Here is a 19262-nt window from a genome sequence, read left to right as displayed (position 1 = left end):
TGGTTTCACAGTACTTGAACAATAACAGAACTTCAATGGTACTTTCACAGATCTTAAATATCAACAGGATTCATAAAATAACTCTATATGCTAATGGGGAACCTAACCTAACCTAATCTAACCTAACCTAACCTACACACATAACAGCTCTTTTAGACAATAGTTACATACAAAATAACTGAGTGATATTACGAGTTAGATAGAGAAATAAGTGAAAAAAAAATTTTTAAACTCACGGCATGTAAAAAACACGAATCTGCCTGCCATGATGACGATAATGATCGCTTGTTTACTGTATTTTATGACTTGTTTACTAAGTATGCACTAGAACAAGTCACCGTTAACCAGTTATACTTGTTTGTTCACTATTTAACATTGACACTGAACAAGTTAGTTTAGTTAAAGTTGTTTGTGAAACCCCGAACACGCGCTCTCTGGTCACTGCAGGTTGAATACACATCTTGGAGGCTGAGCATGAAGGCTTTATATCGCGGTTTTTGCTAATAGGGTTTCCCCCAAGTGTTTGACACATCGGTGATGCTATCAGTATACTTGATTGTTGATTGTGGTAGTCTTAGGCCTGCTGTTTAAGTGATGCTATGTTCTATAGTATTATATCCATTACACATAATATATAATTGAACAGTGCTGACCAGAATAAGAGAACCACAATAAAACATGACTTGTAAAAATTATTTTTTACGCTTTAACTTTTACCTGAAATTTACATTTCTTTTGCTGTTTTTTAGCCTTGAACTATCTCCACTAGGTGAAGACCACCAATTTTCAAAATTTTCTATTATGGGCTAGGACTAAGGCTACCATTTCGACTCAACGAATCATGTAAGGACACCCGTCGTCAAGCAATAAGTGGCAGGTCTTCGATACAAATCTGAAGTTTGCGGGTTTGAAAAAACTTAATTAATTTAAAATATTATATACTTCATTTGCGGTATGTTTCGGAGGAAATTTGGCTTGAAATTAATTTAGCCGTGTTTGATGACCAGATCTGAATAGCCAGATACTTCCCACCTTTCTCTTCCCGATCATCTTCCCCTCCCCACACCCTGCTCCATCATAACAAACGCCAATTGGGGATGCCATATTGACCATACTGACTCTGGTTAGCAGGGAGCAGTTTAATTTTTTTGTATGTTAAATTAAAACAAATATACATACTTTACTAAACTTAAGTACACATTACAAATTTGGATATATTACATATTGTTTAAAAAGTTTTTTTCTTAAATATTTTTTTTGTTTTCAGTCTATCAAGGAATACACCATCATGGCCATTATTTCATTCACCTTTTTTAGTGTTTACTGAATTTTTTAATAATTGATTATGTTGTCTTGTGTAGCGTTCATGTACTTGTGATGTTTTTTTTACAAATTTTGTATTCATTTGTTTAAATTCGTTTTGACTTTTGTAGATTAATAGGCGAAATGGGGATTACAGTAAAAATTATTTTATAAATTTAACTTGTGTTATTTGTAAGTCGTTTAAATAAACGTAATGTGTCGTCATCCCATATTTAAATATACGTGATGAATTTTCTCCCCGTAATTAATTATACTTGATGTGTTGTCTCTCCATATTTAAATATACATGATATGTTGTCTTCCCATATTTAAATACACATGATGTGTTATCTCCCCATATTTAAATTAGATAGTTAAGATGGAACTAGATTAAACAAAAATATAATTTCTTCTAGTCTAGTTGAACTTTTATCCAGTACAAAGAATTGTGTGAAGTCGATATCATCTCCATAGTTCCTGTAGTTATCCTGGTTGACTTTTCCCTTCTGACCTGATATTTATAAATATGTATAAATCATACTACCTATATCTCTGGTCGGATTTTTCGTCTCCGAATTTCTAAGAACAAGAAACCAAAATTCTAAGAATACTCTTACAAGTGCCAATGAAAAAAACGAATGATAAGCTGGGTAGATTGGTAAATGAAATAAATTGCGATTTGCTGGAGTCTTCATTCTGATCAACACTGTACAGTAAATCGGCACGTAGGCCAATGAAGTGAAACATAATATGGCAATTTATTTTTTTTCTATTAAGGTTTTTCACATTATTCATCTTACAATAATGTTGCACCTTTGTATAAAAAAATGATATATATTGATTGGGGAAATCGGAAAATTATAATAATACCTTGAATACCTTCATTCGAAGGAAACAACTTCCTGTTTGAACCTTGAGATTACAAAACCTTTCACCTTATGCCAAAACGTGCAGTTTTTAAGGTCGATTCTTACAATATGCGTGAGGATGCTGTGTTTATTGTACCTTATTTTAATAGAAGGTCAATGAACTACTAGCGTCAGTGACCCTTTGACATCGGTCTAAAGCCGGAAACACGCCAAATACGGTTGACATTGCAGCAAAAGGACAAACGATTTTACGGCTTTTTCATATAAATAACATCTCATTAACATCTTGACTGTGGTTATGGATTTAAAATAATTTGAAGAAATGCTTGAAGTTTCATCTGAATTTAAATAGATATTATGAGTTTTATAGTACAAAATAAGACATAGGCTCTTTTAAAGTTTTTGTCGCTGTTCGATTATATTGAAAGTTTCGATTACATGGATTAAATTGATTGCATCGATTGAATTGACTGAATCGATTGTATTGAACATTTACATTGTATCGATCGTATCGATTGTATGGACCGTTTCGACTGTAACGATAGTATCGATTGTATCAAATGTATCGATTGAATCAAAAGTATCGATTGTACCGACAGCATTGAATGGCTCAAATATAACGGTTGTATCGACTGTATCGATTGAATCAAACATATCGATTGTACCAACAGCATTGAATGGCTCGACTATAACGGTTGTATCGATTGTATCAAACGTATCGATTGTACCAACAGCATTGAATGGCTCGACTATAACGGTTGTACCGACTGAATCGATTGAATCAAACGTATCGATTGTACCGACAGCATTAAATGGCTCGACTTTAACGGTTGTATCGACTGTATCGATTGTATCAAACGGATCGATTGTACCGACAGCATTGAATGGCTCGACTATAACGGTTGTATCGACTGTATCGATTGTATCAAACGTATCTATTGTACCGACAGCATTGAATGGCTCGACTATAACGGTTGTATCGACTGTATCGATTGTATCAAACGTATCTATTGTACCGACAGCATTGAATGGCTCGACTATAATGGTTGTATCGACTGTATCGATTGTATCGGCTGCAGTGGCGGCTCGTGACTTTTTGGTGTACTAAAGTGCTAATATTACAAAAAATTTATTACTGGTGTTTTTGTATCTGAAAATGAATTTTTTTTTGAAAATTCGGTTTTTTGTATGAAGATTTTCAGGAAATTTCAGTTTTGCCGTGTGCCGCACGGATTTCCTGAAAATCTTCATACAAAAAAAGAATAAAAAGCAAAAAGTATATTTTCGGATACAACAAAACCAATATCGTCGAATTTGTCAAACTTGGCATCCTATCACACTCAAAAGTCACGAGCCTGTCAAAAGTCTGATCTGCCGTTCCAACCATATAGACCGTATCGACTGTATGTACCGTATCGATTGTATGGAATGTATCGATTGTATCGACAGTATTGATTGTATCAATTGACTCGACTGTAACGACTGTATTGACGGTGTCGATTGTGTCGACTGTATCGACTGTATCGACCGTATCGATTATATTGACTGTATCGATTGTATCGGCTGTATCGATTGTATCGACCGTATTGATTGTATCTACTGTATCGATTGTATTTACTGTATCCACCGTATCGATTTTATCGACTGTATCGATTGTATCGGCTGTAACCTGAGACTGTCGACAAACTTAACAAACTGCCAAATCACACAAAAGTGTTGCGAACAAAAATTACTTTCCTTAGACACTGACAAATCCGCTGGCCCAGACAACATTCCACCAATATTCCTCAAAACATGCTCTAATACATTATCTAAACCACTTACATTACTATTTAACCGTCTTTTGTCCCTTGGACATTTTCCAGACCGCTGGAAATCTAGCTTCATTACACCGATCTACAAAAAAGGAGACGATACTGACATAGCTAATTATCGCCCCATTTGTATACAGTCAGTACTGCCAAAGCTTTTTGAATCATTGGTCCTTGATGAAATCTATCCCAAATTAATAAAATTAATTAATCAAAAACAGCACGGTTTTATCAAAGGAAGATCCACCGCAACTAACTTAACGGTATTTCAAAACTTCATTATACAATCATTTGCAGAAAATAAACAAGTCGACTGTATATATACAGACTTTTCGAAGGCATTCGACAAAGTATCCCATAAACTACTAATCCAAAAACTATTTGCTCTAGGAATAAGGGATAACATGCTAAAATGGTTTAGTAGCTATTTGTCAAATTGTAAACTGTTCGTTAAAATAAAATCTTGGATGTCGAAAGCTTTCCGGGCTACCAGTGGCCTACCGCAAGGTAGTCACCTTGGCCCGGTTTTGTTCCTCATTTTCATCAATGATATAACCAATTACTTCAACGATGTCGAGGTATTGCTCTTTGCAGATGACGTCAAACTATACAAGAAAATAACTGATATAAATCATTGCCATATACTACAGTCAAATATTAGTAAGTTTAGAGATTGGTGCGTTCAAAATAATTTATTTTTAAATGTAGTAAAGTGCAAAACCTTGACTTTCTTCAGAAACAAAAATCCTGTTTTATTCGAATATTCCATCAATAACATAGCTTTAGAAAGAGTCACGGAAATGAGAGATCTTGGAATTATTTTGGACGAAAAACTAAGTTTCAACAATCATATCCATCAAATTGTGAACAAAGGTATGAAAACACTAGGCTTCGTATTAAGAACAACTAAAAACTTTAATTCTTTACAAGCCATTAAACTATTATACGTATCTCTAGTAAGAAGTCTAATTGAATATAACTCAGTAGTTTGGTCTCCATCTTATAAAATTCACATTAACAACATTGAGCGAATACAAAAAAAATTTCTACGTTTTATAAATTTTAAATTAAATATCCCTGTCGAAGACTTAAAATACAATTTCTTATTAAATACTCTAAAAATACATACATTAGAAGATAGACGTAAAATAAACGATTTAACGTTCTTATTCAAAATACTTAACTCTAAATTCGACTGTTGTAAACTCCTGCAACTTATAAACATACATACACCCACAGTAACAACACGACAAAATACAATATTCTACAGCAGCACACATAAGCGTAACTACATTGCCCACTCTCCGATACAACGACTTCACACCATGGGAAATCATTACTTGGGTGATGTTGACATATTCAATACCAACTTGGCAAGTTTTGTGGATCATTTAAAACATTTATTTCAACAATACTCCTAAACACATCATGTAAACCAACAAATAGCTGTAATTTTCTGTTTTTGTTTCTTGTGTTTGTATAACTTGTTACATAGCTTTTATCAAATTTATTTATTTATTTATTTATTTACGGACAAATAGTCCATTAACAACATATTAATTACACGAATAAGTTTTATAAACAGAGATGACAGTGAAAGGAGAGCATATATAAATGAGGAGCGAAGACAATAATAATGACAATAATAATATAAAAGTAAGAATGGGAGATAATAATAAGTCAAAGCATGAAGATGGTTCAAAGGGCATTAGAAATTAGACATTGCGTATTGACTGTCGAAATTCATTTAGAAATAAATGTAATTTTATTCTTATTTTTTATGTTTGAAAGTATTTGTCAAATTAAAATTATACTACCAACCATGTAAAAGCCCTCTGGGCGTTAAATAAATAAAAATAAATAAATTACCAACGTTAAGAGTGAAAAACATTTGAATTAATAGAAAGACTGGTTTAAAAAAATGTTCTTATCCCATTGGATTTCTATTTGTTATAAAATTGGGAATTTCGATCTCGTGAATAATCTTCACTTAAAAATAATTTACTATCAAACACATCTCATAAAAAACTTGAGTGGGGTTATCGACCAGATGTATATAGGCGTTTCTGACTCTTATATTGACGTGTTCAAACATGTATGTGCGAAGGTAGAAAGAATACAAAGTCGTTACGAGTAAGAAGTATACAGTTTCATACGTGGATAAAAAATTCTTGAGTGGAATCAGTTGCAAAAAATTTCTAATTTGATACCGTATTAGCTTTCATATCCGGCTTGAAGAGGTATAGGATGGAAAGAAGAAGTGATGGATGGTAACTTTAAATACCTGTCCAATAAAATCCTGACCACTCAACATAATTGAAGCTGCTTCAAGTAACACTTCAATTGAATGGTGATATCCCACCAAAAATATACTACAATTATCAATCTTCTACTCTGAGAAATAAACAGCAAAAAATAACACAATTAATTTGGTCAATCCAGATCGCCATGGAATCAAAGGTTCATAACGTCGTGTTAATTTAATATATTTGAATTACGGTTGCATTAAATTTTTCTTATTTACTGCAATTAATTTAATAGTCGGATATAAGCAAATTGAATTTTACACGCATTTCCATCATCGGTTTTCGTTGGGTTGAATTCGTCACAACGTCAAATTACGAATTCAAAACGATTCCATATCCTATCTTCCGTCATCTCTAATAAACCTGTCATTTGACCACCAACGGAAAAATTATGCCTGACTGCAAAACCGATAAATCAACCTCGTTCCGGGTAGTTTGATGCGGAATGCCGCATGAAAATTATTGCGGGTAATAAATAATAAGTCCTTTGTAGTTTGGGATGCATGCCTAACCATGCGTTGATGTTTTGGGACAAACAAAATTTATCACCCCACAGAGAGCAATTTGACGGCCTACCACACAAATAGATACAAATAAAATCCCTAGAGCATACCTGATCGTTTGTTTTCATTTTTGAAAGTTAATTGAGTTAATATTTTTTGTTTTCATTTAGTTCATTTGGTGGAGAGCCGAACATGGCCCATGCAAATAGTCTTGGAGTTTTAATTCAATTTCACTACATAATAGGTATGTAATTATGCTAGTGGTGTATGCTACAGCATGCTAGTTGTGTATGAACTTCGCATCAAACTAAATACATAAATATGCTGTAACAAGTACCATAAAAAATCTTCACATTTATCTTTATGCGGGCGCATGGAACTTATCCAAGGTTCCTGCACCAAATGGACAACTTGAGTCTGTTCAGAAACTATATAAACACGTGTTAATGCAGGTGCTATTTTTCTATTATAAATATAACGACGAAATATAATTGTATAGGTATTTTATGAATACGTTTTCCACTTCCTCATGACCCATTCGCGTTTTAATAATACATTGTTAGGAAGTTTGTCAATTCATTCCTCAAATACCTGCAGTCCCGTGTTTAATAGGGATATGATAAATTTGAACCGATTTTTTTTATAAATTAGCAATATTTTATATCTGTAAGTTTTCTCAGTAGTCCACACAGCAGAACAAATGTTCTTGCACAGCATTGCATGACAAGAAATATGCTTTTCTTGAACACTATCTTAACATACCTACATAATATACCTGTATTTTATTAATCTTTCGATAACTTTCAAACTTATTTTTTTTTATTTAGGAAACAGACAGTTGTACATGTGAATAAATTTTATATTTATGTTGAATATAAGATAAACCAGTTAAGTTCCATTTATTATCTTTTTATGGTTACTTGTTACTTGAAGTAAGTAGATATTTAAAGACATTGGTAAAGAATGAATCGAAAGAATGGACAAAAAAAAACAATTGTTGTGATTAAGGTACATTGTAAGGCTAATAAGTTTTTAAAAGTTTTTAGGGTACAGTGGAAAATATCTTAAAGAAACTGTATTGTAAAACATGAATAAGATATCACAAAAATTCGATATTCATAACAATAATAATATAGCAAATTAGTAATGCGAGTTCGATTTATGTAGACAAAAAGTGTGCGATGTAAATTTAACCTTTTACGAGATGTAATTGATTAAAATTTATTTACAATAAAAACACTTAATTTTTTTTTGACCCCTATAGTTTTATTTTCACTCTACCGGTTTAGGAAGAACCCTTCCTTCGTCAGGAGATATTAATTTAAAACTGAGTTAATGAAAATAAAACTATAGTGGTCAAAAACAAATTTATGTGTTTTTATTGTAAATTATGATGAGCCACAAAGTGAATTCTTTTTACAATTACATAAAATTTATTTGTTTACCGGAAGTTATAATATCAAATAATAGTTTTAAATTGTGATTGCTACTTAAAAATACTAAATGCAAAAAAATGAAAAAAAAAATATTAAAAAATGTGTAGGTAAGTGAAAAGAATGGAGTATTTGAAATGAGTCACGCTATTTTGTTTATATCTGCATCAGAGGAAATTCGAATAACAGAAAAACCGTCATTTTTTCTCATAAATATATAACAGTTTTTTGTCAATAATAATTTTAAAAATATATAGTTTTACGAAAACAATCAACAAATAAACTCAATAGTCTTTACACTAATACATACTATTGCACTAAATGACATGCAGCGAAAAACTAATAATTGCGGCAGTTTGTCAAATAAAACAGTCAGCACGCCGTCAAAAACACCACAACTCTGCTAATGAATGATTATGATAATTAATATTTACCTTATTATATATTTAATCATAAAAAGATTTTTTTTCAAAGTAATCTATTAAAATATTATATTTACTACATATTTCACATTCATTTGTGAATGGTAGACGCCAAAATGTCGAACGACATCTGTGAATCAACATGCGCATTTATATTTCACCTACATAGCCACCTATGAATGACTATTAAAACATTATAATAAAAAGATATCGATGAAGATAAATGTTAAACAACTTCCAAATAAATCTAATATTTTTTTAAGCAATTGTTATTCATACCCTTCCCACATATTTTAATTTAAAGTTTCGAAATAAGGTTTTTGTGTGATTTGTATTTACCAGACAAAATTTTCGCCATCATTTGAGATTTTCATTAAAAGTATTATAGTGATCTATTTTTATCTCGTAGTGAAATAAAATTAGATGAAGTTTTCTCTTGAAACATTTGAAGTTTATATGTAAGTAAGAAATATGCTCGTATGTATTGAGAATTATAATAATTTTAATGGAAGTATGTTGAAAAGCTTAGTTTAAATTTTATTTTAAAAGAAAAAAAAAAAAATATATATATATATATGGTGCACATATTATACACAACCGTACTAATAATTACATACAAATTGCCTAATTTTTTATTGCAACCTTTATATTTTTTTTATTACTTTATTTTATTTTATTATTATTTTATTTATTAATATTTAACTTCAAAACAGTCCATTTTATCTACCTACAATTTTTGTTAATTATAAAATTGTTAAATTGGACCATCAGTAAAGGTAAGGCACCCAATGAGGTTCACGTTACCAAATAGGTTTTTTTTTAAATACAAAAAAGTACTGCCAAGGTATCAGTAATAAAAAAATAAAAAATAGTGTAGTGTCACATTGTATTATTGACCGTTATGTATATTGCGGTGCAATAAGCGTTATTAATATCATGGTAAGTTAACATGAAACACATTGTCTTAGTAAATCTTAACCATTAATGGTTACGCCATTACGCATTATACATTAATTTACACACACATATGTACATACATGTGACCACTGTACTGAGATAATATTGTTGTTACTATTCCTACCTTCTTCTATTCCCGCAACTTTTTCGCTGCACATTGTGCAGTCAGTCTGTTACAATAACTCGCACCGCTTCGCGCTCACTATAAACCTCTCCCGAGATCTTATCATAGCGTAAATCGCTGGGTTTAGCATGTTCATAAACTGCTTCACCCACATACCCGCGCACTTCTAGTGCAAAACCGCTTTGTGTTCAGTGCCACCGCCGTGATACCTGAGGAGGATAGACAGGAAGAAAACGAGTGCCCTGTTTCCAAATGGTGAGTCCTTCCCTATCCATACAACATATTATTGTCTTATGTGCAATGGCAAATACACTAACATTCAAGGTCCACTAAAAAACATTTTTTACATTCCTTAAAACATATCATTACACCTTTTTGAATGCCAATTATCATCATACAAGATTTAATCTTATTGAAAGATATTGGTTCATTAATTTACTAGTAAATACAGTGATAGAACTTTAACCATATTGAATCTAATTTATATTTAAAAAACTATCAATAATAATCAAAAATAACTCATTCTTCAATTATATCAAAGCACCGTGTGGCGTAATTTTAACTCTTAAACCCTACCACTCTGGGAATGTAATTATTCCTACCACGGGGTACTGAAGTACCCCGCGCAAAAAAAATTATAAAATAAAAGTCTTTGATATTTTTTTAAATATTATTTTTATTATGGCAAAGTAATAAGACAAGACAATACAATTTATTAATAAAAACTAATAACTAATAACTAAAACTAATAACTAAAAACTAAGACTTTTTGTCGTTACATGAAGGACAGATTTTGTATTAATGCTCAACACAAATATGGCTTCGACAAGTGTTACAGACAGATCGAGATTTTCTGTCCTTTGTGCGCGGACAAAAACAGCAATGACCAGGTTTGGGATTATCAGGGACCGGCTTATGATCTTCACTATAACTGCATGTATAGTTTCTCTGATATCCCGGGGTAAACTTGGCTATTGTAATTTTGCTCTCATATGAGGCTTTATTAGTGCCATCGACAAACTCTTAAGAAATTCACGCCGCTTAGTTATTTTCTCTTTATCAATGTTAGTTGACAGCTTGAATAAGACCCAAGAGTTGACACCAACGGCATTTAGCAACCCGTATAAAAGACACATGGGCCACCTTTTGGTCTTCCTGGACGTAGAGTACTTCTTACAAAGTTGGTCGAACATATCCACCCCGCATTTGGTTTTACTACAGAAATGTATTATTTCTGGAAGATACACTTCATTATCCTTGTCAAGGCTGTCACGCATGGTGGACAGCATGATTACAACTTTCTTCTTAGCTGACCTCAGAGGAAAATACGACAAAAGTGTGAGAGGTCCGTCGTAGGCAAACATTGAGGTGCATCGTTCTCGATTTTTAGTGTCCAAGAAAACAGGAGGAATTTCTCGTTTATTCTTCTTTATAGTTCCAACTAATTTTATCCCTTTTTCCAGTAACTTCTTGACCGTAGGTATAAACGTGAACCAATTGTTACATGTCAGGTTTCTGTTAAGACCTTGTTCGGGAGCAGTCAGTTCCATGATATTATTATGACCTTTTCTGTACAGAACTAATGGAGAATCTAGCACACGAACCAAGCGCCTATCTTCTTCATTTATACCAGCCCCATCATTTTCAGGCACTAAATACTCTTCATCTCCTTCCACACTATCTTGATCACCGTCTTCATGAGATGCGACTTCAGAATGGTCCCGGAAATCCTCGATAACACCGTCGGGCTCATCTTCTGAATCTTTTCCTAGGTTTAGCTTTTCGTCGTCAGAAACCAACAAAGCAGCTGCAATTTCACCCCCCCCCCCCATGACTTTGAGTCTGGGATACCATATCTGAAAACAATACAGACACCTCATTCTGCATACACTGTCATTACATTCATAACACATTATTAGTCCATGAATGTCTCGTTATTAGGCGCAGGCCCTCCCAATCAACACTGTACTCTAACCATTATCAAAAAGTGAAGTAAATCATAAATAATGTGTAAACTTACCAGAGAGATGTCGAAAAACAACTTCAGTAATTCAAGTATAACTGGAAGGAAGAACTAACACTATTCTTACCACGGGGTACTGGGGTACCCCGGAACACCTGAGGACGCGACTGCACTTGCCGGGCGGTCACGGCTTACCGACGTACTTATACACCAATTATCGAGAGTAGATTAGCTAGAGCGATTTTTGCAACAGTGCAATATTGTCAAAATTGTTGATATTTTAAACACCAGGGGGTTACTCCAGTACCCCAGGTAGGGTTTAAGAGTTAATTAAATAAATGGTACCAACAAAGTTTGCTGTTAAGACGAAATAGGTTGACTTGACCTGAAATTTGGCATTTTTGAGGCCAGTTTTAGACGTTTGGACACTTTTCCAGAAAAAAACACAAATTGATTTTGAAAGATCGTTATTTTGTCTGGTATAGCAAGATGTTAAATTTTGAAAAATAATATTATTTTCATATCATAATAAAATGTTTCCGTTGGACGTTGCGCAAATTTGTTGCATTTTCAAAGGTGAATTTGTATAATACAACAAATATTACAAATCATATAATAATACAGTATAAACAATCAATAAATTATCTATCATAAATATGTATAACAGTTTTGTTTTTATTTTAAATAAAATTACTAATAAATAAATCCGAACAGGCGTTTTGAGACGAAAATCCATCAATTTGACTATTTATTAATGGTCCTACAAACTGGTATAGTTCAGATTTTTTTACAAAAATAATTTACCAAGACATTATTGAAACATTAGAAATAATTTATGACCAAAAAATATATTCTTAAAGCATATAATAGTAATTAATTTCGATTCGCGTTTGTGCATTTTTATTAACTTGGCACAACACAAAATTGTGTCATTCTCCGCCACGACCGGGCGGCGAGTAGACGTGTAGTCCACGCCGGTCTAGTTAATAACATTTTAAAGAAATTCTTCGCTTAAAAATGGTGAGGAAAATACCCTTGGAACAAAATTTTTATTAGAAAACACAAATTACGAAATCAAAAACGTACGTGGGAGATATATTTTCAAAAAAAACAAAGGTTGGTGATATTTAATTATCCGTGAACATTGTACATACTTATACGCTACAGGGTCGTTCAAATAATCAGTCAGAATAAGCACATATTTTTTATAACATTTGGCAATAATTTTGTTTTCTTTAATTTCCAGGGAAAAGAATCAACTATGGTCTATCAGGAGTTTATGTCTGTCATCAATGTTTCATGTATAAATGTTAAAACATATGCCAAAGTACGTGAAACTGTCTGTGATTGGTGGTCAAAAAGTGCCACGAACTAAATGAATTTTGATTCGTGATGTGAGATTCAAATTATTTTATTGTTCATAATTTCTATTTTATTGTCCAATTCACTATTACATTGGTATAAATCAACATTTTTAATATTTTTTGTGTTACTTTTTGTCAGTTTCATAATATCATATTGTGAATTGAGCTTCTTGTTTTAGAAAAAAAATACTAACCTATGATTTTTCAATCGAAATTTTCCTCGTGAATTTAATGACATTTAGAAAATTAGACGAGTCAGGTCGCTTCGTTAACCATGCAAACGAATACATGAAAGCTATACAATATTATGGAACCGCATAACTACATATGTAGGTAGGTACAGTAGAAAATAGTTGGAAATAAAACCTAATTTTAATATAGTAGTAGTAGTTGTAAGGAATAAACCCTCTTTTCAATGTCATACGTATCAAATCAAGTAATACTTTAAAGATAAGTATTAGAAATAAAACTTACCGGTAATACCTTTCGGACAAACGAATGAATATGTAAAGCAATTTTTTTTTATTTTTTCGTAGAAAGCAATCACAATCAATAGCGTTTTATATCGGAAAGACAAGGCGCAATGTCAACATTAGGATTAAAGAACATCTTAGATGCCTAAATAGCAATGGCTTTTCAGAGTTTGCCAATCATCTTATTGAAAAAGATCATACCTTCAATAAAAGCACCGGTGCTAAGATTCTCCATAAAAAAGACCATAATAACACATTGAATAACCTAGAACAGGGGTGTCAAAGATACGGCCCGCGGGCCGCATGCGGCCCTCGGACCCTATCAATACGGCCCGCGAGCCGTATGCGGCACTCAGGTCCCATCATTACGGCTCGCTACCACGTGATAATATTATGTCCAACAGTCGATATTCACTAAAGCTAAAACTGAAAGCGAAGACGCCTTAAAATCCAGTTTCATTATTGCATTAGAAATCGCCAAGAGTTCAAAACCTTTCACTGATGGTGATTTTATTAAAGAATGTATGTCAAAAGTGGCTGATGTTTCATTCCCATCACAAAAATCAACCATTCAAAATATTCCGCTGTCAAGAAACACTGTTGCTTCAAGAATAAGTGATTTATCTCAAAATTTGGATTCCCAGCTGAAGGAACAAATGAAGGAATTTACACACTTTTCGCTGGCTATTGACGAGAGCATTGATATTATTGATACTGCTCAACTTGCTGTCTTTATACGAGGTATTAATAGTAACTTTGAAATATATGAAGAACTATTGAAGTGCGTTCCATTGACAGGCACCACTACAGCAAATGATATTTATTCTGCTATTGAGCATTTAATAGTAGAATATGAACTCGGCTGGAATAAATTTTGCAGCATAACTACGGATGGCGCTCCTGCCATGGTTGGCAAACATTCGGGTGTTGTGACTAAATTAAAACAGAAAATATCAGAAAATTTTGTGGGAATTCACTGCATCATTCACCAGGAATCACTCGCATCCAAATATTTAAAAATGGACCATGTCATGCAACCGGTAATTAAAATAGTAAATTTTATAAGGAGCAGAGGTCTAAATCACAGGCAGTTCAGGCAATTTTTACAAGATTTGGACGAAAAGTATTCCGATGTACCTTATTTCACGGAAGTTCGTTGGCTCAGTCGAGGGGCAGTTTTGGAAAGATTTTTTGAGTTACGTGACCCTATTCAAGCTTTCATGTTAGAAAAAGGCAAGCCAATTGATTATGACAACGACTGGTGGCTTGATTGTGCATTTTTGGTAGATATGACAAAACACATGAATGACCTCAATATAAAGTTACAGGGTAAAGACTTGATCGTCACTCAAATGTATTCGCATTTACAAGCCTTCAAAACAAAATTAAGACTGTGGGAAATTCACATAAAAATCCAAACACTCGATCATTTCCCTCACGTGAAATCATTTGGCACAGTGAACCAGACAAAATTGGTTGAGTATTCTCAACTTTTGCTGAATCTGATCACAGAATTTAACAGTCGTTTTGAAGATTTTCGCAAAATGCATGAAATAGAATTCCCACTTTTCAACAATCTATTTACTTTTGATGCTGCACTGGCACCAATTCATTTGCAAATGGAATTGATAGATCTCCAATGCGACAGCATTGTAAAGGATAAATTTAAGGAAGTTAATGTTACTACATTTTATACACAATATTTCAAGAGTTTGAATAACTATCCAAGTATAAGAAATCATGCGGCACGTATCCTGTGTATGTTTGGTAGTACGTATTTATGCGAGCAGATGTTTTCCGTTATGAAAATAAATAAAAACAAACATTGCTCACGGCTTACGGATGAAAATCTCCAATCGATTCTAAAAGTAGTAAGTAAAAAAGTAAGTAGACGGCAACGTAAAAGTAAAAAAATACTAACAAATTGAAAATGTCGAATTAAAATAAAAACTTTAACACACATTGACAGTCCGCTTGTACTTTTTAACCCTAGAAAGGGAGTTAATTAGTTAGTCAGGTCTTTAGTTATGACTAACAAGTTGGAACGGTATCAATTGATCGCCTTTCGATCGTCCATGGATCGTGTTTACGATTTCTTTTAACTTAAGGGCGTAGTTAATTCACATCCATTCATTATTTAGCCAATTATTTTGCAAAACAAATGAAATTATTTAAAAAGTCGTGAATATTGATAGCTTATGCTACTACTTTGAGGCCTCGACTGTCACATTGCAAACTGATCATAGATGATGGGTTTTTGTCAATAACGTATTGATATAGGGCTTTATCGATCGGTGTAAAATCATTGGTAGTTACCGATAGTGTAAAGTTATCGATTTCATTATGCCAGACCCCTTGAACTCCTGCATCACTTAAACGTAGATAAGTATTTATAGGTAAATTTATGTTTTTGTACCTATTATGTCTTCAGATTTGCGCTATTCTCTGACATAAATGTAAATCTTAAAACTGCTAACTTATCATAAACATTATCATACTTTATATCGGTTGAAAATTAATTAAAATGCACCATGTAGAACTCGTATATTTGTAAAATGTACCTGCTGACAAACACCCAAAATAGTTTAGTAGATTTAGGTAACATCAATAAAGAAAAGAAAAAAATCTTTCACGACGCATGTGTTCCACCCTGCCATATTTTTGCGACATATTCTTGGAGGTTTTTTTCTTTACGTTCTGCCCCGTGCGTTTTCAATACTTTATTACGGTTTAAAACTTTATCTCGGAACACGTTTTGTGTTAGAAGGGTACATATTTTTTACGCTTTATGTTTTCTTCACCTTCGGATACTTCTTTATTTTTATTCCTCTCTTTCCTCGTAAATTCTGAAGCTGCCGACAGATCCGAAGGCTTGTGATTGATGCTTTGTTATATTTGAAAAATAAGAACTTACGACCAGGGAAAAGCTAGTACAAGGTGGTTACAAGGGTGGAAATAATGGATTAACGTACGCTGTGTTAGAATATTGAAGGTAGAAAAGCAATGGAATTAATCTAAATATCTTTTCTAAAAAACGAAAATTTTCACATTTTGTCAGGATGACTCATTATTGCGGATGAATGGTGTTTTGTATTAAATGCTGTCTTAACTGAGAGTTATTTAGTTGACTCTTAGTTAGGTGTGAGCTTAGAGTGTACGTGCTTTGTCTTCAATCCACAGCAACAGGATGAATTTAACTAAATTCACTCCCTTTAATATAGTTGCATTGTACGGTGTAGGACTGGAGAAAGGTGTTAATATGGTACTATTTTTAAATAGTAATAAAAAACTTGCTCCTCTATCGGTAGGTACTTAATTAAAAATAAGAATTTGAGTAAATATCTAACAAAAATTTCTGTTTTGTGCTCTTTGGAAGCAAGAACCTAATGGTTTTCGGTTCATTTTTTATACTCAAAACTTCTTCAATGTTGTAGAAAATATATGTATGGGTAACATTTAAGAAATGCAATATTTAGAAAATGATTATTTAAAGCGTTTGATAATGTTAACGGGTTGATACAATCGGACATTTTCATATAACAGTTCCTGAAGAAATCATATTGCATCAGAAAAAATGTAGGTATTAATTAACCTATAATATAATAATAAAAATATTTCAAATTTTAAATATTTTCTTACGACAGAAAAATGAAAAACGTAGTTACATAGTCAACCACCAAATCACGGGCATTTGCCTAGTTTGGTGGTCTTATCACACCCAAAAATTGTAAAAAACCAAAAAACACCGAATAAAGAAAAATTTTTAAAAAAATGTTAAGCATTTTTTCAGCAAGACAATAAATTATAGATACCGGTCAACTAAAGAATGAATAAGGTAGAACGATCGAGTTCTAACTTGCATGATATAATCACGATCTCGTACCTGGCAGGAACACGGATACTGTCTGAAAAAGAAACCAAAATTAATTTCTCCGGTGAAATTAAATTAAGGCTATTACAAATTAACAAATTAGGAACTAAACAAATAGAAATTCTCATCTGTTGTTTGGTTAAAAACACGTGTTCTATTTTGTGTTCGAGATGTGAAGATTAAGCGTTGGCAAAGTGTAATATCTTAACGATCTACTTGGCCGTTTGCTTCCGATTTAGAAATAAGAACCACAAACTGACGGATATCTCGCTAATATTGGATTAACAATTCAAATTCGCCAAAACTTCACGATAATGGCGTAATTCCAGTTCAAAATACCAAAGTACCACTCAGCCAGCTTTAAAGACTAATAGTTATTTCCAAAGATATTTTTTTAGAGTTGCACCACTTTGTTCCAATCCTCAAAAACATGGTCATTTTTGCATTTTGCTTTTAGTGGCTAACTTTACGTTTATTTAGATGACATTTGCGATGTAATTGATCCGACTTTCATTGAATTGCTTCCGAATTTTGAAGATTTGATAATGCGTTCCGTATTTGCTTCGGTAAATCGATTTAAAATATTCCTTTGATACTGCTTTTATACATTTCCATTGTGCTACGGATCGATATTTGTCAAATAAACCAGATTGTTATCAATTTCCACGATCTTCATCTTAATACTATAGTAATACGTCCTTAATCCTGGGGGTCGGGCTTGTGATGAAAGGCTTTAAATCACAGTGAAAGAAAAAACAGATAAACCATAGCTGCAAGAAAATATGCAAATTATTTATGAACACGGACATGCTAACGACATCTGGCGGAGAAAGAATTGATCCAGCTTGCTTGCAGTAGACTCCTGTAATAGTTGAAATTAAATCAAGGTTCCGGGACGAGAGCAGAGATGTCGTAAAATCGTCTAGGACGACTGGTACTTCCCCTTTTCCTAGGCCTATAAATAAATATTGAATTTTGTCAACCAATAGATCTGAACAAAGAGCTATAAAATTTTGAGTAACCAATCAGTGAACGAAGGGGGGTGTGTCTACGAAAGACAAAGGATTGAACCTTGGACCCGACATTAAAAAAGATAATTAATTGCATTTCCGTTCCCACAAAAATTAGAGGTGAACGCACTATGGTATAAACACTGACGTTCAAGGCGACAAACTCTAGGAAATGTTTACAATAACCGAGACATTTAGGTGATGGCGAACCATTGAAATCGAGTGCTTTGAAGATTTACAAGTTGAAAAACACACACACGAAAATGCAAAGGAAAAACTATAAACGTGATAGTATAAAAAAAGGACGGGAAAAGCGAAGGAAAATCACTGGCAGAATTTTCAACTGTAGTACAATTATTTATGATAGAAGGAGGGTGTCATGTTCGATAAAAATCGTACTAAAGAGAGGAGTGAGTGTTGGAAACAATGGAAATTAATCGTTATCAATTTAAGATGAAACGGACATATTGGTAAATCAATCTTGAATGAAAATCTCGCAAAAAAAATACACATTTTAGAAAAGTGCGGCGATCGAATGGAAGGTTAATACAGAGATTTTAGCTGCTACGAAGGTTCTAGGGACGTGAAAATCGAGTATCAGAAGAAGACAGTAACACTAAACATATATCGATAGATTAGATTCAGGAAAAGTAGACATTTTCATGATTATTAGGTTAGATATATATTAGAGTTACCCAATATTACGAAGGGATCGAAACAAGATAAAAGGTTGGCGGTCTCATGTACATTTTGAAGGGTAAACAATCGAAATCCGAACATGATTTTTATTTACGTTAAGGTAATAAACGATTAGAAAAGCGATTAACTTTAACGTGGACCTTATGGAAGTATTT

General features: G+C 32.9%; 1 protein-coding gene across 1 annotated transcript in view; it reads right to left on the bottom strand.

The window, feature by feature from the left end:
• The window catches only part of LOC149419678 (uncharacterized), a 32736-nt gene extending 32288 nt beyond the window's left edge, over window positions 1-448 (bottom strand). The window contains exon 1 of the mRNA XM_089636983.1: window positions 237-448. Coding sequence (XP_089493109.1) covers window positions 237-267 — 31 coding nt within the window. The 5' untranslated portion in view covers window positions 268-448. The remainder of the gene's footprint in view (window positions 1-236) is intronic.
• Window positions 449-19262: the final 18814 nt, after the last annotated feature.

Source organism: Hesperophylax consimilis, chromosome 11 (assembly GCF_061612785.1).
Source record: "Hesperophylax consimilis isolate HC1 chromosome 11, BYU_Hcon_1.0, whole genome shotgun sequence".
Lineage (NCBI taxonomy): Eukaryota > Metazoa > Arthropoda > Insecta > Trichoptera > Limnephilidae > Hesperophylax > Hesperophylax consimilis.
The sequence above is the reverse complement of the archived record's forward strand: the minus strand, read 5'-3'. Positions and strand labels throughout refer to the sequence as shown.